The sequence below is a fragment of the Prinia subflava genome, chromosome 1, assembly GCF_021018805.1.
Source record: "Prinia subflava isolate CZ2003 ecotype Zambia chromosome 1, Cam_Psub_1.2, whole genome shotgun sequence".
In the NCBI taxonomy this organism is placed as follows: Eukaryota; Metazoa; Chordata; class Aves; order Passeriformes; family Cisticolidae; genus Prinia; species Prinia subflava.
Genome location: NC_086247.1, coordinates 26,236,406 through 26,260,723, shown reverse-complemented (window position 1 = coordinate 26,260,723; position 24,318 = coordinate 26,236,406). Strand labels below are relative to the sequence as shown.

The 24,318-nt window shown below is 34.8% G+C and overlaps 1 protein-coding gene across 1 annotated transcript in view; it reads right to left on the bottom strand.

The window, feature by feature from the left end:
- Positions 1-2,753: 2,753 nt before the first annotated feature.
- The window catches only part of MMP16 (matrix metallopeptidase 16), a 179,237-nt gene continuing 157,672 nt past the window's right edge, over positions 2,754-24,318 (bottom strand). Inside the window, exons 8-10 of the mRNA XM_063391591.1 lie at positions 22,713-22,863; positions 18,682-18,797; positions 2,754-14,075 (exon numbers count right to left, since the gene is read on the bottom strand). Of these exons, the coding sequence (XP_063247661.1) occupies positions 13,741-14,075; positions 18,682-18,797; positions 22,713-22,863 (602 nt within the window). The 3' untranslated portion in view covers positions 2,754-13,740. The remainder of the gene's footprint in view (positions 14,076-18,681; positions 18,798-22,712; positions 22,864-24,318) is intronic.

The following is a 24,318-nucleotide window of genomic DNA, read 5'->3' as shown; positions in this document are numbered from 1 at the left end:
AGAGATTTGAGAACAAAGTTATTTGACACTGTGACATTATTTCAATACTCCATATCTTCCTTGTAAAATTAGCCTTTCACAGATAATATAGTATTTCATTACAAAAGAACAACATGAATAGAAAAACTCTTCAGGATCTTTTTAAACTGAATGTATTACTTTAATCACAATATGATCAAAGGCATGCAGTGGGAAGCTGGCCACTCTGACAGAATAGCAACTTCCTGGTGTAGAAACAAGAGAAGTGCCATACTTGTAATTTGTCATAGTGACAATGTTTGACTGATGCTGAAAATCAAAGCAAGAATTACCTGTGAACCACAACACAAAAGCACTGCACAGTAAATCTCTCATGTAGCAATTAGACAGCAAGTGAGCAAGTCATGGATAACAAGAATGCCTCTACATGTCACTTCAGGGTAACATTTTAAGTAGAAGAATCCTGAAGAAGTGAAGAAAGATAATCAATATGGTTATTAATGACACTAATTTCACACAAACATCTGGGAAATTAAGCATGCTCTTTAGGAGTTGTTTCTTTCAGTAACTTGTTAAGGAATGAATAAGTTGCAAGCCAAACTTCATGTCAATATATTGAGTGGTGTGGTAGCAATGATATTTATTTCAGCCTAAAAAATTTTTAGAAATTAAATACTAATATAAAAACATTTAAAAAATATTTTTCAAATACTTTTTTGTTTGGTTGGTTTTTTGCATGCAGCTTTACTTTTACAGCTAAATACTCAGGTTCTGTTGAATCTGAATATCTCAGATTAAAAATATAAAAATAAATTAAAAACTTATGGGGGAAAAAGGCACTTAAGTAAAAAAAGTCTGTGTGTTGCATTTAATATGACACTTATTGAAGTAAGAGAATGAGATTTTATTAAATCTTGGGAAAACTGCATTCTGAATGTTTCTGCAGAGGCTCATAGTACTCTTTCTTCCCTTTAGGTTGAAAGTGACTTGAGTGTACACTGATTAGGTATTGATTGGGGTCTACCTTTTTATACTAGTGAAACCCAGATCAAATGTGCACCTAAAATATGCATATCTTATAGCAAAAACTCCTTACCAACACAGACTCATTTTCACCAACACTAACACTGCACTGCAAACATACTTGGAGAAAAGGCAGTTTGACTTGTGTGTATTGAGGTTTTTAGGACTGAATAATATTCATTAAAGTGCAATCCTTATAACTCATTCTAAGTGCCCAGAGTTTTCCCACTTGGCTCAGTAAGTGTTCCATAAAATCTTGGTTTCTTTTATTTTTAGTTTCTTTAGAGTGGAAAATGAACACGTTCTATGCCATTGCATGCCAATTTGACATGAAGAAAGTAATATCTAATATATTCGTAAGCTTAAATTCCATTGAGAGCTATTCATGTCCAAATGCTTAGTTGATTGTGTTCACCATTTCTAATAATTCAGACAAGCAACAAGAAAGTGGTTGGCAAGCAGTGATTAAGATTATTCATAATCATTTTTGTCTAACTAGTTAACATAGTAATTCTTTCTTGGATTGGAAAGCTTTTTGAAGAAGAATACCTGGAAACTAAATCTTGAATTTGGGCCCAAACATTAAAACAAAAATCAAATTATCTGTTGCATAACTGTATGGCAATGGACCTGAAAAACTGCACCAAATGTCTCATATGTTAACTGTGATTGCTGATGTTTACTAATCAGTTTTCTGCCTGTAACATCACCTTTACCTATGAAGTGAATGGTATTGAGAAGATATGAATCAGCTTGGAAGTTGTTTTAAATCAAATCTTTCAGAAAAAATCCACTTACATGAACTTAAGGATGTTGAGGTAGAGACACTCCCTAAACCATTCCATTTAGAACTGGTGTTTTTTCCTGTCAGTCACCTGCAGGTAAGGCCCAGTCAGGGATCTTTTCCTCTTTCATGGCTGAGAACTGCAGTCAGTGATCTTTGTTTTACCCATGCACCTCTGATTTAGAATTGAAAAAAAAAAAAAACAAAAGCAAGCTTCAAGTAGCTTAGGTATGTGATGAGTTTGGCCTCTGGTTCTGGATCAGCTTACAAGCATTGCTTTCTTGCAAGGACACTGAAACAATAATAACTTTATGTTTTTCTTCCAATAGACTGAGCTTGTTCCTGTTTCCTATGCCCATAGGTATGCATGGGTGTAGAAAACCTATACTGCTATATAGCCTAGGAAGAATTACATGGTTGTTGACATGGAAAGAATATAGATCTTTGCAAAACTGAGCTGTATTTTCCTTTGCTTTGCTCTTAGTCTTCTAGTCTTCTATTGTGGTTTGATTTCAAGAAATTTTGTTGTTGTTGTTGTTTACTCTTGTTGTTTACTCTTTGCTTATTTTCTACTTTGAATCATTAGACTCAACTTTACATTAAATTTGTCATGGTTTTGTTACGTATAACAAAGGAGGGAATTCAGCTACCTGTTCATCATTTTTTGTAGTGGCTATGACAGCCATCTCTCAGACATTACAGAAATGCGTCCACTGTCACTTACTCCACCTCTTTTCCAACACAAATTAGTTTTCCCTACTCTGTGTTGATTGAAAAAAATAATGTTTCCTTCACCTTGCTTATAGCCAAATACATCCATAATATATCTATAACCTGTCATTATCTGTTATTATACATAGGCATTCCTGTTCTGAGGCTAAATTTGGCTTTAGTGCTATACAATATCTAAAGAACAGTAGCTATAAATCTTACAGAAATCTATACCAATTAAACGACAATGCCTTTATAAAAATTTTTTTCTGTTCTCTTATTTATTGACAGATTTTTTTTTAATTACAACACAATGAAATGATGGTAAGTACATAAGATGCAATAGTATAAAAAGCCATTTTAACCCTTCCCTTGGTTAAGACACTTACAGCAGACAAGAACTGCCCCACCCCAATTCCCCCCTTTCTCAAATGAAAACAAAAATAAATATAAATTAATAAATATAAAACGAATCACTGCACAGCCCTTAACTCTTTGATTGCCATGGCAAGAACCATAGTGATGATTCCAGCGTGTGACGTTCGGCGGTTAAAGGTTGCCGCAGCAGTCAAAGGGTTACAGCATTGTAAACATAAGTACTTTGTTGAAAATGTTCAGTCATGTTAATGGTCTACAGCAATGAGATTATCATCATGACCCCTTGACCTTTAATGACACAACAGTATAAGGAGTTAAAAGAGATTAGCTTGGTGAGCTGTTTACATAGATTAATTAACCCATTTAGTTTAACAATGCACTATGAGGTCTTGATTTACTAACGAAAGACTACTTGTGTATAATAAAACACTGTTCAATGCATTGATCAATAAAATCAATGAAAAAAATCAGTCTAAGCACCACAAAATTTTGCCTGATTATATCTGACAGTCATAATACACTTTAGCACCATTTAGTCAGCCTTGCATTCGCACACAAACAAGCTTTGTGTTTGTCAGTAGAAGCTACCTGAAGGAATAACATATGTCAGTTATAAAAAGGTTACCGTATAGAATGCTGTGTGAGCCAATAAAATAAAATAAAATAATAAAATGAAATTCAGTTGCAGAAAACAAATAAATGCTCCAGTTATTTTGATTCTAACACACATTTTAATAAGCGGAACATGGGCATGAAATGAATATGGATCTATGCAGAGAAAAAGGAATAAAAATGAGAAATTTGTTTCCCACAAGAGAAATCATCACATACATATTCTGACTTATTTGTCAGACTTTGAAAATTAAATGAACAATTGTAGGGTGGTTGAAGATAAAGAGCTTGAAGAGTTGATACTTAACAATATGTGAGGTTTAGGGTCATGTTATGCATAAAACCACTTTCCTGTCAACTGCACAAACACCCTTGTCTCTGCATGAAAGTTTGATTTCTTCTTTCTGAGACACAGAGGACAAACAAGCAAATCTGGGTGGGCAGAACCACAATTGTAGTAGCTTCTAGCTAAAATGTTGGAACCAGGACGATTTCTGTTGGAATTAGAGGGATGAAGGAATGTCAACAAGAAGGAAAATGGAATCAGCTGCTAAAATAACACTCAACAAGCAGAACAAAGGAAGAAATCAAGTTCTGATAGATACAAGAATACAGGACCTGGAAAGAATGCAAGGTGCATGTTACTCATAAAGAGAAATTAGGGTGTGTATGAACCTTGGAAAACAATGTACCCTTCTTGTATATATCCATATCAAACTCTAGTTGACTACAGACTGACAAAACTAGCTGCACATGCTTTAACTGCTAACAATACTACCACAGGACTGGCAAGGAGAAGACATTGCATCCCTCAAACATTTTCTGATCATATAGGAACACCTATAACATAAAGCAAACCTCAGAAGTCAAACACCTACACCTTTCTCTGCAAGCCGTGTCTGAACTGGGCAATGAATCCAAGACTACAACAGCAGATGACAGAGAGAGTTCTTTATATGTGATACCAAAAAATTAGGATCAATTGGAAAACAGTGCATAATAGCAAAGCGTTCTGCCATGCAACAGTGCTAGTCTATTATGCTACAGCAGTAAGGTAATGGTAATTGATGTATGTGTGTGAACTGACTTGTGGTAGAGGAAGGAGTCCAGTCATAAAATTCTTGTCTGAATATCCATGACACAGATTATAGGCATCAGAATGCAAAGGAGAAAGAGAACAGATTAAAGATGAGAGCTGGAACCACTGAAAATAACACTGACTGTTGAAATGTAGCTTTCTGGTCTGCTCACCTTTCAGAGATGTGATAAGCCATATATACAAATGGTATGCAATGGCATCAGAAACAGTGGTTCTCTGCTGTTATACTGTTGTACATCTGACAAGTCAAGTAGTTCCAAGATGGAAATAAAGAATCCATGATGACTAGCCCTGGCTGTACCATGCCTTTTTCAATAAAGACTTTAGGATGGTAGTATCAATGGATGGCAAAGGCTTCAATAATCTGCTGTAAGTTAGAGCTCAGTGTTGGAGTACTAGGCAATGAACAAGATCCAGTGAAAGATATAATCAAATTTCTCAAATATTTGCAGGAGATTTGAGAAAGTACTACCTCTTCATTTTAGACACAAAAAGCTGCAATCTCTAGTGACAAACTATAAAAAGTTGTACATGATTAAAATGAGATGGACAACAAAATTGGTTTTGCTTATTTTTATAATGAGCAGATCATTTCCCACTTGCCTACCAAGAGAATATAAAATTAAATATTGCCTAAATTAGTTAGGAAACCTGTCAAGGTGCAGTGGGAAAAGGGGATGGAAGGGAATCAGAAATTTGACTGTATTTATCAATATAGAATAGAAACAGATGATCCATCCAAAGGCCATAAAAGTGTTTTTGTCACATCAAACACTTCAGAACTGTCATGGAAATAAAGAAACATGGCTGTAATATAGACCAGTAGAAGTTAAAGACTTCCTTATCTTTCAGTATTTTATTCAGTGCAGTTCTTCAAATCATCTTGGATCTAATTTCTGAGAACGAACAGAAGGACATTTCACTGTGACCATTTTTTTCACAGAGATGCAGGTTAATATTAGTTTGACTAAATCTATCTCAAAAGATTTTGATTGCATCAGATAAATAATGTACTATGTATTACTATATATATTTGCAGTCAGGTTTAGAGCAACTGTATTGAGAAGCTTTTTGACTGACTGCTATCTGGTGGGTTATGAGTCCAAATACAGAATTCAGTGGACTCTCTACAGCCTAACAGATATCTTTGTTGTTGGGGGCCAATAATACTTTCCAAGCCATCACCAAATTCTTGGTAATATCTCTTCTCTTTTATTGTTGATTACATGAAATTTTAGTGATGTTAGTGACCCTTGTCTCCATTGCTTTTTGACAAATTGCTGTTGTACTTGCATTTATAAGTCGAAATATTTTCACTCCTTTTCTTATTTTCTGTTGGTAAGCAAAAATGGAAATATTCTTATGCTACTTTTATCAGTCTGTAGGCTTCGACCAAAAGACTTAGTTGGTTTTCCTGTGGGTCCTAGAAGTTATGGAAAGAAAGTTCATGACTAGTTTAAGTTTCCTCTGAGGAAGACTTCAACAGGGTCTTAATTTATAACTGTATTTGTCATCACTGTGATCCAAGCACTGCTATCAGTGTGCATTCCTCTCAAGGTGGTAGCATGTCTTGGATGGTGAAAAGGAGGATCATGAACCTTGATCTGTCATGTAAAATGAGTATCAACCAGACACAGTAAGACAATACTGTGATTTGACAAGTGATATCTGCATGTTTTGGAAACACAGCAAAGATAGATGTTGCTTGTAAAGATATATGCTTGACAATGCTTTACTTATTTCATTACACAGAGTAGGAGTTGGGAATAGAGGATTTTTATCATCACATATTCCTTCAATTCTGGATTCCTATTCAAGGTCAAATTTCGTTGAGTGTAATTATGTCAGGTATTTCCATAAGCTGTGAGTATTGACAGTGGCTATACTGAAAGGTCTTTTTGATTGTTTTCATCTGCCTGGTGGTGCACAGCCAGAATTCATAGCACTTTATCATATGAGGTAAAACACAACCATGCACATAGAAGCTGCAGCTATGCCTTGCAGGTATGAATTGTAGTTGTCATGGTCATTTAAAACTGCTGTAGGTTGCTGATGATGTCTCCTGAACGCATGTCATCACATGTATGACTTCCTAAGTTACACAATTCTACTTATATCCAAGCAGACAAACTGTGTGGAGTTGACTTGAACACAATGTTCCCGTGTTATGACGGTAATCAGTATGTGAGCACTGGCAATTTTGTGGCAATGGCCAAGCACAGTATATACAGTAAGTTCTTCTCTGTTTAGAATCATTGTATGCCCAAATAAGAGGCTGTGCATTTACCTGCAATTTATCAACTATAAACCAGTATTTTTGAGATCTATTTAATATCGTCTAATTTTAAACACTGACAAAGAGTAGTAGAAACCATCATTTGGGAAAATGATGGAAAAAGTGATACTATGGTTTTTCCATTTTTTCTTCTTCAATGTTGCAAAATTATTATAGTAAGGGAACCAAATTTTTTATGCCTTAGAAACACAGATTACTTCCTGACACTAAGTACCCTTGGCTTCAACAAGACAGATGAATTTACACACAGCCATGTAAACTATGAATGGGTATGTAAACTGGGTGTTAAATACCAACACATTATGATGGAAATATGAATTAGAAACATTGTTGTATGACTCAACACATAACCCTGCAAGTGGTGAACCCATATGGACATTCACTGACTGGCAGGGTTACACTGTTCTGCTGCCAGCATGTAACACAATACTTCACTAAAAACTCTTCAAACTCCATATTGTCAACAACTAATCAGGTACTTTAGGAAGTTATTTTATGTCAGCATTCTGTTACTAATCCCAGTTCCCAGAAATCCAGTTCCTGGAATGATGGATTGGTAAATGGGTTATCCAAGACGCATGTGTCTTGGATAATGATGCATGGCACAGAATGAATGGGATTATTCCACAGGATGAAGACAATATTCGGAATATATTTTACTGCAGGAGTGAAAGGAAAAAAAAAGGTCATAAAAGGCTATAAATTAAGATATGCTGCTCCAAGAAGATTAAGGTTGTAGTTATAAAAAGGACATGATTCAATTTTATATGGTAGAAATTACTATTAACTAAAAAGAAAACCTTGGTTTATGTGGTGGCTACAGTAATAATAAACTGTGGACAATGGTACTCTACAGAAGCAGAAGAAACTAAGCTGTGACTAGAAAGCTTCATGCCATCATAAGTGGCTGGCATGTGTAATGATTCTTGTTTATGAAGTTTTACTGTGACAGCAAGTAGCACTATGCTGCATACACATCCAAGTATTGAAAACTATCTTTAGCATGTTAATTTACATCAGCCTTTCTTCAGTTATGTCTTCTCTGCATCTAAAATTTATTTAATCTATACTGTTGGTAGACCAGAGCAATATTTCAGGCCATCTCCACAAAGTAAACGTACTTTATGGACACCACTCACAGAATATCCTCTTTGAAAGACAAAATGGGCAGCTGCAATTCCAAATGTTAATTAACTGACCATAGTTTGTAGACAATATTCTAAAGCTTCTGCATATTGGGAAAGAAGACCTGTTTATAAAGCATGTGTATAATGCTGTCTACATCCTTCCTTGAAATACATTTTGATTTTAGGAACAGATACTTGCTGTGCTCACACACTGATGATCCCTCAAAATGTGATCTGATTATTATTGGGCATTCCTACTTACATACACACATATATCAAATAATTCTACATCATACAAATCTATGCTAACATTAGAGGCTGCCTTAGATCAAGCCTCAAATGGAGCCAGTTTGCAACAAGTGATGGTATGCTTTTGATGTTAACCAGACGTTTCCAGCATTGATGGCGCTGATGTCTTTCTCCATCAGCCTCTGACATGTCCGATGGCAATTCACAAGAAAATGTTAGACAGATTTGACTCACACGTTACATATTTTTCATGAGACTAGTGGCAGACAATTCATTGAATTATGTGCATATACCAGAGATTAATTTTTTGAGCACATGGTTCATATACACCCAATTTTGTAACTGACATATGTTTAAATGGTGTTATCTCATGAGAACCACTCTGTCTGCAGTCTGTGTTCTGGGAGCTAAGGAAGTATGCCTAACATTACAGTGCTGGGGTATCACAACTATACCATTGTATTGAATAACAGGTTATCTGTTCCTCAGCTTCCAGACAGTATTTATTTGATTTACAGCATAGCTGGACACGTAGGTGGCCAGTGACGTTTGTTTCCTCAGCCAATAGCAATGATTTCCCTTACAGCTCATAGAACTGCAGTCATCTATTTATACTTCTGGAAACAGAGGTGTCCAGAGACAGTCTTGACAGCAACAAAAGGCAAGCTGGGAGCTACTGTTCTGTAATGGCTGCTTCACATCTCCCTCTGCCATGGTGCATGGCTTCCTTCCCCTCTGCAATAAGTGATAAAACTTAGGCCATGTACAAAGGTGATAAAACTTAGGCCATGTTGTAAGGAGATATGGGAGCCAGGACAGAGCAAGCCCCTGCAGTCAAATCCTTGCTCCCCCGCCCAGTCATCTCATGTTCTTTCCAAAGTAGGCTGCTAATGGTATGGTAGTTTGCATTTCCACTTTCTGAAAAGTCCAGTGCCTGGAACATTCACTGTTCAGTTTACTATGTGTGTGTTTTAAGGTTTGTCCTAACAATGGTTCAAAAAAGAAAAAAAAAGGAATGTAATGTTTCCATTGCTAATAGGCAGACCAACTTCCTAGACTATGCACTTTTTCTAACCAACAAGCTAGAATTAGATTCTATATAATTTGGTGCCAAAAGCTACATTTAACTGACATTTAGATTGTAAAGTAAGACCCCCCCAAAAAGCTGAAAATTCAAAAATTAAGCCTTACACTCTGTTCTTAACCCACAGTGCTATTAGCACAGGAGTCTTGATCAAGCAACTGGGGATGTGAAGTATGTTTCTAAGAAAAAGTGTAAGTCTGCCTCTTATGTTTGGATCTATTAGCTTGTGTTATTTTAATTCACAAAATTAGCCTTAAAAAAATCTGTTTCTTTAATTATCCCCTCCCTTTTCCCACTTTGAAAGAAGAAAAAGAACAAAAGTTCATAGGAATATATAAAATATGTATTACATTTATTCAGGAGACTTGAAAGGGCTCCTTTGGAGCCATTTGAGTGTCTCCATCCCAGCCTATCCAGTAAATATACAGTTACATATTTTAATTTTTTTTTTGGATAAAAATCAATTTTTTCTACAGTCAATAACCTTTTCATAGGTTTAGATATTGAAAGGCCAAAGGAAACACTGCCATAATCTACTCTGGCCTTCTGCATCATACAGATCAGAGTACTCTGAAGATACACAACTTTGTGTAGTCAGCTTGATAGACTGTAGCTGATCAACACAACATATATTCAATTTTGTATTTTTCTAAAGTACAAATTATGACAATAGCAATATGGAAATGTTTATTAAAAGAATTATGGCACATGAGTAGGAACCCAGATTGCAGAACTGAAAATATTTTCAATTTGCTTTTTCTTAATTCTGATAGTTATAGGCCCTTGTAGAGAAACAACTATTCAAAAAACAAAATTGTCTCAGAACTTTTACTAATTTGAGTTCAAAATTAGATCAGCCAACATCACTTATTTAGTCTGAAATTCTATAATTTGAAACTAGCCAGTTTGTATTTGGAAATTACAGTGAACACAAATGCTCCTACATCTTTTAGTTAAAATAAACCTTTATGACTGTCTTACAATCTACTGAAAACATGAGTATGTAACAAAAATGTTGACACTGTCTTGCTTTGCATGACATAAACATGCCAATATAATTTTTTTCCTCCCTCTCTCTGTATATAGCATATATGCACTTTTTTTTTTAAGTAAAAGAAAATAGATTCAACAGTCAACTTCTCATGTATTCATGTATCTATGATGTACCATATACCAAGCACTAGAATTATCACACTTACCTTCCTGCATGATTACAGTTAAATTCTCCAAACACAAATATTTTTGTTACCTTATCAAAGAACAACAGTCAACATGCTCAGCACTTCATTACTATCAGGGAAACGGTTGCAGAAAAAGTTAAAGCTGCCATGAAAGATATTTCAAAATTGAAATGAAATTTTGAATAAAAATACTGATGAGATGCTGTTCTGACTTAAAAAAAAATCTTCTATTGTAGAGGAAAAGCAAATACGGAGTAAGTAGTTCTTTTAGTATTTTCCTCCAACTATTCTAGGGGAAAAAAATGGAACAGCAACATCAATCATTTTGTTCTGTCCATAGCAGAACATAAGCTATAGTAGTTTGTTGGCAATAAAATTTCTCAATGGATTAAAGTGTCCGTGTCTGTGTATGTGTGTGTTTGTGTGATTTTATAAGTATAAAAACAGACACATTTCAATACATATGAAAAACAGCATAGAATTTCAAATTCACCAAATGAGCTGATCTGCAGCAAAAATCCTGTGCAACTAAATTGTCAATAAATCTATATTTTCAGCAACAACTGACTTGGATTTACTAAATAATGCTATGGGCCGATACTGGTGCGCTTCTAACCTACAGTATGCAGTACTTCTACAAAACATCTCCAAAATGCCATCTGCATTGCATATTTGTTGTAAAACTATATCTTTTTCTAATCTTCCTTTTTGTTATGTATATCTGTTTATGCTCTAAGAAATAAGTTTGCAATGCTTTATAGCATGCCACATATGTTTGTAAGTCCTCAAATCAATAAAAAATCATGTAATTGAAAAAAACGCATACTATTCTCCATGCTATGCTCAATATAAATATAAATTCAAGGCAGTCAAGCTATCCATTACCAAAACAATAATAATCATAATATATATGCATATATACCTACACTCTCTAAAAAGTGATCCAGTTATGTGGATTAAGAAACCAGTAAGAAATTGGTTGAACATAGTATAAAAGTCTCATTTTATGTAAAAGCCCATACTGGCCATTTCAAGTATTTTAATAATTTCCTATAACCTTTTCATTAATAACTAGATATCTGTAGAAATAATAATTTTACACTGAAAATTGTATTCAAGTTAAATAAAAATTAACTTCTGCTGTAATTCATTTTTAGAGTGTGCATGTATACATAGCAAAATACCTTTCTACAGACCTATCATAAATATTTTAGTCTATGTCATTTCTCTCCTACTAAAACACTTCAGGTTTTTTTCTCAAATTTTGGATCATGTCTATCAGGCCTTTCAAGAAATAAAACTCATCTTAGTTCATTTGCAACACCAGATTCCCTTCAGTTTGTGCCAGTTTGCAAGTTAAAGGTCAAAGACATAGGACAGTACACTTTAAGGAAATTCAGACAGTGAAGCTGTTCACAGAAGACAATGTTTAACTTGGTAATGACAGTCAACAGGTCAATAATCAAGTTCAAGGCAAGCTGTTCATTGTTGCAAAAGCTACTCCCCTCAAAACCTGGCTTTCATAAAAAACCAGGTGTCTGACTTTTGGGGTGCATCATTCTGACCATCTTTAAAAAGTTCACAGCCCAGTGACTGTAAAGCCTATCACTGCAAGAAGCAGCTCCTAAAATCAATAAAGAGGTCTGTCAGTTGCTGACTTTTCTCTAGGAAAAAATTATTGATACAAACCTGCTCTGCAGGTCACATGAAAATGACAATACTGCTGTTAGCACAAATTACACAGAATGACAAAATGTTTTGGTGGTCCCTTGGCTCTGTCAGTTGAGACCATGTTTGATTGAAGGCCAGAAATTTTAACCCTTTGAGAACTATGATGAACATGCAAAGGGGTAACACACCAGAGGATACTCATGCATTATCAGAGTCATCTTCTTAGCTTTCCTTTGAAACCGTGACTCCACTTCCGCAGAGGCAAATGGAATTGTCATGCAACATAATCTCAAGAGAGAAGTCCAAGATGCTTAAGATAAGAGGCTAAGCTATAAAATTGTTGCCAGCTCACAAAAATTCTTGGTAAGTGGTAGAAATTATTAAAATACGTTTGGTTCCTTTAACAAGAAAGTAGCTGGTAAATATATTTTGTTTTCTATTCATGTTACAAATGCTTTTCTATCAATAAAGCAAATAATTAAAAAGGCAGTCACAAGAAATCTGTTTTGAAAAACTGATTCTCTTTTGAAACCTGTATTACCCAAACACAATTCTATAATTTAATGATGACCAAGATTAACATCCACCAGACTCTGAAAACTAGATGCAATAGTTCTCAAAGGGTTACACCACCAATATAATACCAGTGTAAAGTTTCTCAATAGCATGTCTGTTGTTTTAGTTCATTAAAATCCACTTCAGAGACACACTGCTTTTTACCATTCTTTGGAATGAGTGCTCCTGACAGACCTATAAAAGGCCTGGGGTAGTTGGCTTGGTACAGCTCGGGAAAGATAATGTAGGAAAATCAACCAGAAATCAAACAAACCAATAAAAAGGTTCTGCTTGAATATAGTATTGAATATGAGTTTAAAACATTGAGGACATAGTCCAGAGCAGCTGTAAAAAACACAAAATGAATGTATTAAGGCTGTTACTATATTGCAGATATTTTGGCCCCTTGTTTGTTGGAAAATGGCTGTCCGAACAGTCTGAAGTCCTGCGTCTCATCCGAGTCTCCTACCTGACAAAACTGGAAGTAGGAGTATAGGACTTTATCCGTAGCAGACAGAAAGCAATCCTCTTTGGAGACAAAGCTGTTTTGGGTCTTCTCACTTTCCTGAAAGTTCCATTGTTGGTTGTTTTGTTTCTCTAAAAAAATTTACTTTCAGCAAAAAATTCTTCAAAGGGGAACAGGCCTTAAGGGAAAAATGTAGAAACACTGGAGATATTTTTATTCCTCTTCATTAGTTAATCCTGATAGTTTATAGGGCTTAGAGCGTGCAGAGGGAAGGCCTAGAATTGAATGACAAAGAAAGACAAAGGACTGAAGAAACAGCAGATACTGTGTATCATGGAAGCTTCCCAGCTGAGTGAATCGCCACTCGTGTGCAGGACAGGCAACCCCCTGGGTTTTAAAGATCAGCTTTGTTTCAGACTGACAGATGCCCGCTCCTAGCTAGGAAACTGCATAACAGCTCTTGTGTTGAATCTCAAGTTACCACAAACTCCTGGGAGGGAAAGGAAAAAAAACCAAAACCCTACATCACACCCACTCTTGCATAGAGCGTTTGCAGTACAGTATGTGGCGGGGTGTTCCTTTCCTTTTGAACTGGAACACAGTGTAAACCAAGACAAGGAGGCACAAGGCCAGGATGCAGGGAATGACGATGGCTATGGCTTTCACAGTGCTGGCTGTGTTGTCCAGTTTGATGACAATGTCAACATCATCTTGAGGGCTGTGTCGGTCTCTATCTCGATCTGTTGGTCCATCACAGCCCATAAAATCCTTGAGGATGGATCTGGGATAGCCAGGTTCCACCTTGAGCATCTGGTTATTGAATTTCCAGTATTCTTTTCCTTTGTAGAAATATGTGAAGCCTATGAAAGAAAGCAACGATTCATGGTAAGAAAGTAGCAATGATTCATGGTCATATGAAATCATGTCATCAACATACCATGATGGAAATTACTGGTATAAATTTTTCTGTAATTAAATAAATCAAAAGACATAAGGAATAGACTTCAGTTATAGGTATTTCAAATCTTTCTTTACAAATTTTATTTCTTTACTGTCTCTAGAAATATAACATTGAGTTTGGGGGTTTTGTTTTTGTTTTGGTTTTATTTTTTGTTTGTTCTTTAGTTGTTCTTTCATTCAGTAAACTGGGATTTTATTTTCTTTCATTACTACTACTACTACAAAAAATTGAATAATTCCAGAGAATATTGTCTACAAAAAGTCAAGGTTTGGCCAGTTTGTTCATTCACTGATAAACCAACTAGAGTTGGGATCCTCAGGCACACGACTTTAAAGCATCATGACCTCTTCAAGATAGGAAGTCTGAAACAAATTACAATGCTATACTATGCTATGCTATGCCATGCTATGCTATCCAGAAAAGAGAACTGACCCTCTTTAATCTCACATAGCCTATTGCTGTACTTCAGAAGGAGACTGCATGAAATAAAAGCATCTTTCACAGGAGAAAACAGGTGTAACCAGATTTATGTTTTGTGTAAAGACCTGATATTTGTTCATTCAGGCACAATCCAATGTTATTATTAAACATGCTTAAATGGACAAAAAAACTTGACTCTTGCCAAAAATAGTCTATGTTACTTTATTATCCCAGCTGAAAAATGACATTGATCTGGCAAGACACAAACCTTAAGGATGGGTGAACCTTTTCCTACCGCTTATGAACTGAATGGAAACAGATTAATTTTTTCTTATCTTCACTTTATACATCTCATATATTTCCTGCAGTATTAAAGGCTACTAGAGACAGATTGGGCACTATTTGTAGTTAACGATGCTTCCTAAAAAGGTTGGTAACTGCCTATCCAGAGATAACATTATTAACCCCCAATTCAATCAATAGTTACTTTCTTTCAATTCTAAAATTATATATATATATATATATATATATATATATATATATATATATATATTTGATAGTGTATTTTCAGTTCAAACTGTAGGAAAAGTCTTCATCACCTACTACCACTTTTCAGAAAAACTTGAGTATTTCATCATTATTATACATTAGGTATTTTTGTAATTTTAATAGCCTTCCTAGCCAATGAAAAGGTATTATTTTCCTTTCCTTAATCCCTTGCATTTTTATTATCTAAAAATATGCTAGTAGATTTATAGAAATATATAATATAATTTTGAAAAAAAAAGAAAAAAGAAAGAAACAAAAAGTACTGATCTGTATCAAAAGAGTAGCTAGAATTGTTCAGAAAATGCCTTCTATTCTGAATGGAATAAAATCTAAAAGAGGACTGGAATTCTTTAAATATTATGAAGTTTTAAAATTTTAGCACATACAAAGTTCCTTAAAGCAATCTGTAGTTTAAATTAAAAGCATTATCAAATGCAAAATGTCAGTATTTTGAACCACAGTTACCCTATCTTTGCATTCCATATAATAATATACCTTTCACAAAGTACTGCATATGGCTATTTATCCTAGCCGTGGATAAATATTTCAAGTATGGAAGTCTGATGTATTTCTATCAAAATGCTAATACATATATAGAGACCATATAGAGACCATACAGATGTGACATCTCTAAATCTTTATTCCTACATATATGCAGAGTACATGAATGTATACTCAGGGGGAGAGGTAAGTCAAAATACAGACTTCAGTTAGTAGTAATTGATATTATGCAGAAAAAGGTTAAATCAAAACTCTTAAAGAGCAAAGGAATTGCCAGCTGCTACAGATCCAATACAATTTTTTCAATTAGAGTGTATTTTCCACTGGAAAACTCTGAACATAGTTTAAACTTTTCTGCATTTTTGCTGAGGTGAGAACCAGGATAATAGTCAATTACAGGTGAAAGTTGGAAGCCACCAGCAGAGAGGGACAGTTCTAAAAGACTGAGTAGTTTTACTGCTTCTCCTGACAGAACAAATGACTTCACACAACTGTTGAAAGTGATTTCATCTCATCTTCTAGATGTGTTAAACCTGCTTTGAGAGCTGCTCCTTACAATTTTCTAGGTACTAGACACTGAGTAGTGAGTGCAATACATGGTCCAAACAGCACTGAAGGGCTTAGCAGTCACTACTACCTCAAATGTACTTATGTAGTAAAGTGTAAGGCAAAAAAAAGGCCAGTGGACTAATAAAGTAGACTACATTTTCTCTTTCTTCTACCTAAAAATTGCCCCATCGACTTCAGCAGAATTTCTAGTTGGAAAGTTAAATTTTCTGTGCTGCTCTCAAAGTAGAAAGAAAGATTTCTCCAATTTGGAGAACTTTGTGGCCTCTCAGATTCCATGTAGGAAAAGGAAGGAAATTTCTTGTCCACCCCCTCCTAAGAGTATCTACCAGTGTTAGAAAACAAATCACAATATGGGAAGTAGCAGGGTGAGTTTCAAAGATGTTACCTGTACCTTACCAAGCTTTTAGGATACTGAGCTGGGACACTTAATAGAGTGGGAAATTGGTTTTCTTATCTTTCCAAGACTCTTAATGCAACATTACCAAAAACTTTTGCCATCACTGAAGGAAACCCCTGCATGATCAGAGTTATTGTAGGGTGTTCATCCGCATAGTTTGCACAATAGAAAGACAAAAGAAGGATAAAAAGAATACTTTAAAATCAAATGGATTCCCTGAAAGATACATTCAGATGTTTCCTTATGAAGGTTTATAGTAAAAGTTCTTTATCAACTCTACCTCTGTCCAAACAAATAAGAGCAGTTTCAGGCAAAATGCAATCAACTTCTTTCCAACTGAAATGTGGTATTTATTTGCATCTGCTTTTGTTTCTTTCTCTAACTCATACAAACAACCGCAAAGTTGTGAACTGTTTCTTAAGACTTTATTCTCTTGACTTCAGGGAAAATGTCTCAGTGGTCTTCTTGGGAACTTTATGGTGCCATTTTCAGTCCCTTTTTCTGCCCTGTGGCCCTTATAGGATTTCTGACATGCTCAAGAATTCCCTCTCTCCTTTCATCTCCTCCACAATCTCAGGTCATGTTTTACTAACCTCCTCATCCAAAGAGTCCAGCAGACTATCATAACCACAAGGGTTAGAAAGAGAAGTGGCTTTTATGCTATCAAAAGTCTTTCATGCCTTAGAAATGCAAGCTCTGCCTCTGCAGTGCTTTCAGACTCACTGGTCTGGGTGTTACAGTAAGATAACTTTCATTTTTAATGTGAGGCAAGTGTACCTGAGCTCAGCACAGATTATACATATATTTATATAAATTGATATGTGTATATATGTATATATATACATAGATATAGGTAGACATATAGATGATAGATACACACAGATATAAATGTATTTACATAAATGTATATTTCTATTATGCTTGTATAATACACATATATGCATATTTAAAAACAGTTAGTTATTGAGCGTGATGTATGCAGAATATCATCTCGAATGACCTACTTTCCAGTTAAAAGCAACACAAAAAATCCAGTCTAGCAAAAAGGCCAAAATACAGACAGGGTTACTTCTGGATGAAACAGACAAAAAGCAAGGAAGCAATTAAACATATTTCTGAAAAAAAACCCCAAACACGTCCATTGTAAATTACTTAATTGAGTTAGAGGTTGAAATAGGAGACTAAAATGTTTTATAAAAGAAAAGAAATATTTTTATTTTCTTATTAAAAGGAAATTAAAATACTATGGCAATACATAATATGTCCTGTCTTATGAGGCAAACAGAATAAATGAAGAACCTACTAATAAATAAATCACATATGCCATATAACAATTGTCCAACAATGATAGGATACAATAAATGCATATTTTTATTCCCATCAAAAGGATCTAAAAGCTCTGTGCAACTGAGGGTTCTGTTGGCAGCCAGCCACAATCCCCTGGGTAGCACTAAATTCTCCTAAGATGGAGGATATTTTGGCTCCTCTCAGTTGTTTTCTGGTGTATCCAGCTGAGACTCCAGGCTCTAGGTATAGGATGATGCATCTTGCTAAAGGTAATAATAAATCATACTAAAATCCCTGTTATCTGCATTTCTACGTCATGGACTTATGACATCTTTGATTTACATAAATTCATTGGGATATTTCTGCTTAGATATAGATTTTGCTTCCCTTTGCTAGCTTTTGAGAATGAAAGCAATAGCTTCTAAGCTGTTTAAAAAGTCAAGACCTTGAAAATTCAATAGAGATATACTGTGTTTATGAAGCTTGTTTTAAGAGGTACTATAATTCAGCAAAGAACAAAACCAAAATTAATTAAGACAGAAGAAAAAGAGAATGGAAAGTAAGGTTTATAATACTAAATTTGAAAGCTTTTTCAGCCCTAGGTTAATCAGTACATGCAAACAAAGCACCATTTTCACTAAAGCCAATTCTATGGCAGGAAATACTCTGTTCAGATATCAAGAATTCCTTCACTAAACCTGAATATTCAATCATCCCTCTACTACTCTATCTTACATAAAGGGTCTAAATAAATCATTAGAACAAGAACGTGTTTGCGTACCATTTTCCTTGTGGACAAAGGCTCCCTGAGGAGATTCTGGGATACCTTTCCAAATTGTGATTGGTTTGGGATAACCAGGGTCCATGGATCTCATTTCTTCACTGTACCTCCAGTACCTGAAATATTTTTTAAAGGAAAAAAAAACACATTTGTAAGATAGCAGATGAGTAACTTTGTATTTTCACCCTTTAACACTTGCTCCATTGCCACAAGTGGGAATACTGGACTTCTTCTCTTTGAACATACCACCAGATTACAGATTTGCTGTTTCATGTAAGTAGACAGAAGATAGAAGATTATTGCCTTTCAGCAACTAAACCAGCATGCATCTCACTTATAATCACCACAGTTCTGAAGCCTAGGGCTTTTGCACAGTGACACAGAGAGATGTAACATATGCAAGAAAATCAGTGTACATTAATGCTTTTCATAATATTGTAATAATGCAAGTGACAGTAGATTCAGATTAAAATACCACCAGCAACCTTAATTTAATTGTTCATATGCACTCATTACAGTAGCTTTTAATTTATCATTATTACTAAATAGATGCAGTGTATTATAAAATTCAACCTATTTGTGTCTTTTTGCCAGACAGCATTTCTCAAACTTTAAAAGCTTCAGCATGCAATTCTAGTAGTCCTGAAAACCTGAGAAATATTTACACTTGTGATTTATTTACATTTACAGATAATATTGATACTTTCTTTTTCATTTTACTGCTGATCTAATTGCTATGCCTATCTTATAAGCTGGTCCTAAGAACACTGCATCTCTAACATCCTCTGTGTATCCTAATGTTTTTGTGGGTCCTTTCATATTTTGATTTACTCCATTAATTTAGAGCACAGTTTTATCACTAGCATTTATAATCTGGTTACTGCTAAAAACTTGACCCTTTTTCTCATTTGAATTCATTTGACTTCAGTTTTTGGAAGTCCTTGTTATGATCATCATATATTAAAAATTCTTAAGTGGACGATATTTTGTCACTGTGAAGGTACTTAGGCACTCTAACTGTTTCACATTTTAATTTTTTTTAAAAAGTATAGTCATCTAAACTCCTCAGTATTTCTCCCTGTAGGGCATTTCTCTGGCTTTAAACTTTCAATGAAATTAAATGATGGCAGATTTCAAGTGGGTTAAGTGTTGGCAACTTAGATTAAAAAGACATTAGTATTTATTTTTTCTTTCTTATGCCTAAGTTATTTTTACAGCCTCAATTCTTGATCTAGTCACATATACATCAGCTACCAGCCAACAACACAATGGTCTTTATTTGGATATGCAACGTCTCTGAATGTTGACATGCAGAAACAACAGGTAGAAGTGGTAAACAAAGCTCTAACACTAATACTGTTGAAACCAGTTCTTCCTCATCTTTTAACTCTAAGTTTCTTGGTCTTTAGTTTGCATTTTTTCAAACAAATATATTTTCTTTTTCTCTCCCTGTATTCCAGAACTCTACTTGTGTCTTGCATAATTTCTGTCATTTTCCTTTTTCTCTTCCAATCTTTTCACCTTTTTAAGCTCCTTCTTCTAATAACCTCTGGTTTTCCACAAGCCTTAAATGACTTTCAAGGATATACTTTGTCATTTAAAGTCTTTGAAGACATACTCAGTGCACACTCAGAAATGACAAACTTCTGGGTTTTCATAATTGATGAGAAATCCTATTAGGGAAGAACCAATCACAACACCACCTCAACAATCTGTGCTGGAATAATGAACCTGTCCACAGGGTAAGGAAAAGCCTAGTCTTGGTTCTACTTGGCATGCCACATGTTCAGAAGCAAACTCCCTAATGATGGTTTGAGCTCTACAGCCTATATAAATTTGTTGCTGTACCCTAAAGACTGATAAATAACAGAGGGGGAAAAAATTAAAGTCCACTTCATAACTTTAGAAAAAGAGAATTTGGAAAACATTTGCTGAACTATGTTCTATAGCGAAGCCTATTTACTTAATGATATCCTCAGCCATTGGATAATTAGGTTTTATGAAGAAAGAACATTGATTTAAAGTGTATAAAACCAATTCGACCATACAGAGGCATAAACAAGGACATGTTGTCAAGAAGTTCATCAAAGCTATTATCTTCTAGTCCCAAATAACTCAGTTCTAGTAGGATAGGAATGACACAGGGACTAATGTTTTCTAATCAATTTTTTCCCCTTTTTGGGTTTACAATTATCTGGAAGACTTATCTTTAGTGTTGAAATAGATAATGTCAAATAACAACAATAATTTTCCATACATGAGCTGCTTTAGACATATGTCTGTTTACTGGTTTGACTTTTAAATCTTCTTACTAGTTTGGTTAATGAGATTTTCTTGTTTGCTTATATTTTGTTTGGTCATTTTTATTATTATTTTTATTTTATAGCAAATATTTGATGTCATAAACAATGCACATTGAGAAACTTACTTTTATAAGGGTTTATTCCCACTGATGGTCAATATCCTATAATGGCTCAATTATCTCTGCAAGCCTCATGTTCAATCTTCTTCTAACATACTGTATTGCATTTATATCCTGCTGAGATTCATTGTGCTTGTTAGCTCTAAGTAGCAACTTTTCTGCCAGCACCTGTTTTCTCTGCTAGCTCTTTTTGTCTTCTGTTATTACCAATCAATCATGTTTTAGGAAAGTCCTGAATATAAGTAACTGCCTATGCATGGAAATATAAAGGAAACTGTTGAATGAAGCCTAAGTGAAGTAAAAGTCACAAAAAATTCCTATTGTACATCTTTCTAGAATATGTATTTGGAGGTGGAAAATTATTACCTGAAAAATAATTTGGTTTTTTTTTTAAATCTACTCAACTATAGGAAGCAAATTATTTAGGCATCTTCTACTCACTATGAAAATTGATTGCTTGAAATGACACCTAGTTTTAAAACATTACAAAAATTTTGCTTAGTTATCTACTTCCCTCACCATGAGTGTTAGAGAGCTATATTTTTTTAAATAATAACCATAAATTTTTTGCAGTATTCTATAGTGCAGATTCTACAGTACTGCTAAAAAATTACAAACTGCACTGTCCTAAACATATTCTATGATGTGCATTAAATTCTTAAGTAATCCGTGAATACTATTAGTGTCTGAGAACACTAAGTACCACACAGTAATAAAAGCAATCATACTTTTAATAAGACTAATATAAATATTACAGTTATTAATTAGGAATAATTTTTCTCTGAGCACACAAAATTTGCACAGCAATACATCAATCAACAAACACAGTACCATACTGAAAACCTGCAAAATCCATCATTCAGAAAACTCAAAGTGTTTCAAAAATTAATGAAGTCTCTTGATGTCTCTATAAAGCAGACAAATATTCCTTTCCTTTTTTTTTTTTTTTTTAATTGCCAAGCAAATAAAGATACAGATACTAAGTGACTAGTAAAAGCGTTTCAGGAATCGAAAAACCCTTGGATTTTCCTTTTTTTCTGTGCCTGTCTTTTTGTTGGAGGATTTGTTTGGGCTTTTTTTTAAATTATTATTAATCACGAATATGTGTCACTGTAAGACTATTTAGAAGTAATTCCAAGAAAATGATCAAATTCTTCTCTAGCTCCCAGGTTTTGCTCTGAGTTCCCTTTTTTACCTCATTATTAAATAGTAGGAAAGAAGTCATATTCATTGACCTTAAAAGCTTTGGATCATGCCTTGCCTGCTTATGTGCTGGGGTTTAGAAATGTAGATAAAAAGAAACAGGTAAGAGTGTACATAAAGAAACAGGTAAGAGTGTACATAAATGAATCACTTTGAATATTTAAGTTTAAATATGCCACAATTGTGACTCCCCTGCTGACTTCTAAAATATAACTTTTCTACTGGATATACTTATACCTATTCCAAGATATTCACACAAATATAATTTAGGTTACAAGACATGTGAAAACAGTACAGCCATCTATGCAGGAGGAGTTAATTTTATCCTTTTGAGAAACAGAGCAGAAGGTTAACATGTTTAGCTGATATCCACTGAATTTTTCCCTTGAAGAAATCCTATACCAACCTATCTCCTTTGAAGAAGTAAGTTTTTCCAACATCTTCCCACCAAATTGCTGAATCAATGCCATGGGAAGGAATTCCACTTCCAAGTGTTATCAAATCATGAGGATAACCTGGCTGAAGAGTAGTGTCCTTGAAAACCCAGAACTTGTTACCTGTACAAAAGCATATATATACACACATATATGTGTGTTAGTAATCAGTACAGTAAGTAGAAATGTTAATACACTCCTAAGAAATAAGACTCCCAAACATCTATAGCAGTGGTTCTTCCAAATACAACAAAATGAAAAATGTTCCATCACTGCAGACAATGTAAAATTAAATATGTCTTATGGATATCTTGCATTTATAAAGCACCTTTCTTCAAATAAGTCCACAGAATATTTCGATACCAACTATGTAGTGACCAAAAGTAGAACAAAAGTGAAATAATCTTAAGAAGCTGCGTGGTTGATAATGTAATACATTTGCAGAAAAACTATGCAGCAATTTTATGTTTCATGAGGAAAGAGTGAATTTTATAAGAAAATAAGGTAAGAAAAAACATAGAAATTACAAAAAAATAATAGAAATGATAATTGTCATAGAGACCAAATACTTCTATTACTCCATTTTTCTCCTTAAGAAGTTAAATTACTAATGAAGGATGTATGATTATTTCAGAAATAGCCATAGAAAATAATTTTTACATGTAATTTCTCTAGGGTGGCCTAAAGACAGCAAACTGATCTCTGAAGTCCTAGAGGTGAAAACCTTTTGTCGCTGAACGTAATGGGGGGGGGTTGCCAATGGCAGCAAGATTTAGGATTTGTCTGCAGATGACAAATCATTCAAAACCCCCCAACTGACTTATTAAGGGCTGAAAATACAAGCTGGTTGTATGACTAGTTGATGTTAGCACAATGTCTGCACAAACCTCAGATTACCCAGGTTACTCAGGTTAGTGTCTTAAATATGAATGATAGCCTAGGGCTTCCTGGGCTGCACTCCTGAGTGGCTGAAACCCCTACTGCTAGAGGGGTAACTGCAGCTACCAGATTTAAATTTTGTGTACATAGGGATCCATGCCCACAGAAGTAGGAGCTGCACCAGTGTTCTATAGTCTAGATACGCCCCCGTTTGTGGGAGAGGATGCTTCCTGTGTTCTCTCCTCCAGCTGGATAGCTTACCTCACCAGCCCAGTTTCCAAGCCTGAGTTTTTCCTGTAGCTTCCTGGCCAAGCTCTTCTTCACTGAACACTTACATGATTATCTCACCTACTCCACTATCTCATATTAAGCCTATAGTCCAATATTTCCCCAGTAATTTTGTTGTCCTCCTAGGGACTTCTCAGCATACTGTGCCACCTTGCTATTCTTGCAACTATCTTCTTTTTTCATTTCTGCTTTTTCCTAATCCTTCTTCAAAACTCACTGCTCACCTGTGTCTTTTCAGTAGAGACTTCTCTTTCAAACACAGACAGCTTTGGCTGAAAAAGGGAATAAAGATCCCCATATGCCCCCTAGAAATAGGAAAGGGGGAGCATAATTTGCATTTATGCATATATTTGCACTTATCTGATGAGCTTGCTTTGGTGCCCATCTTCTCTTTGTGTTATATCCCCTAGA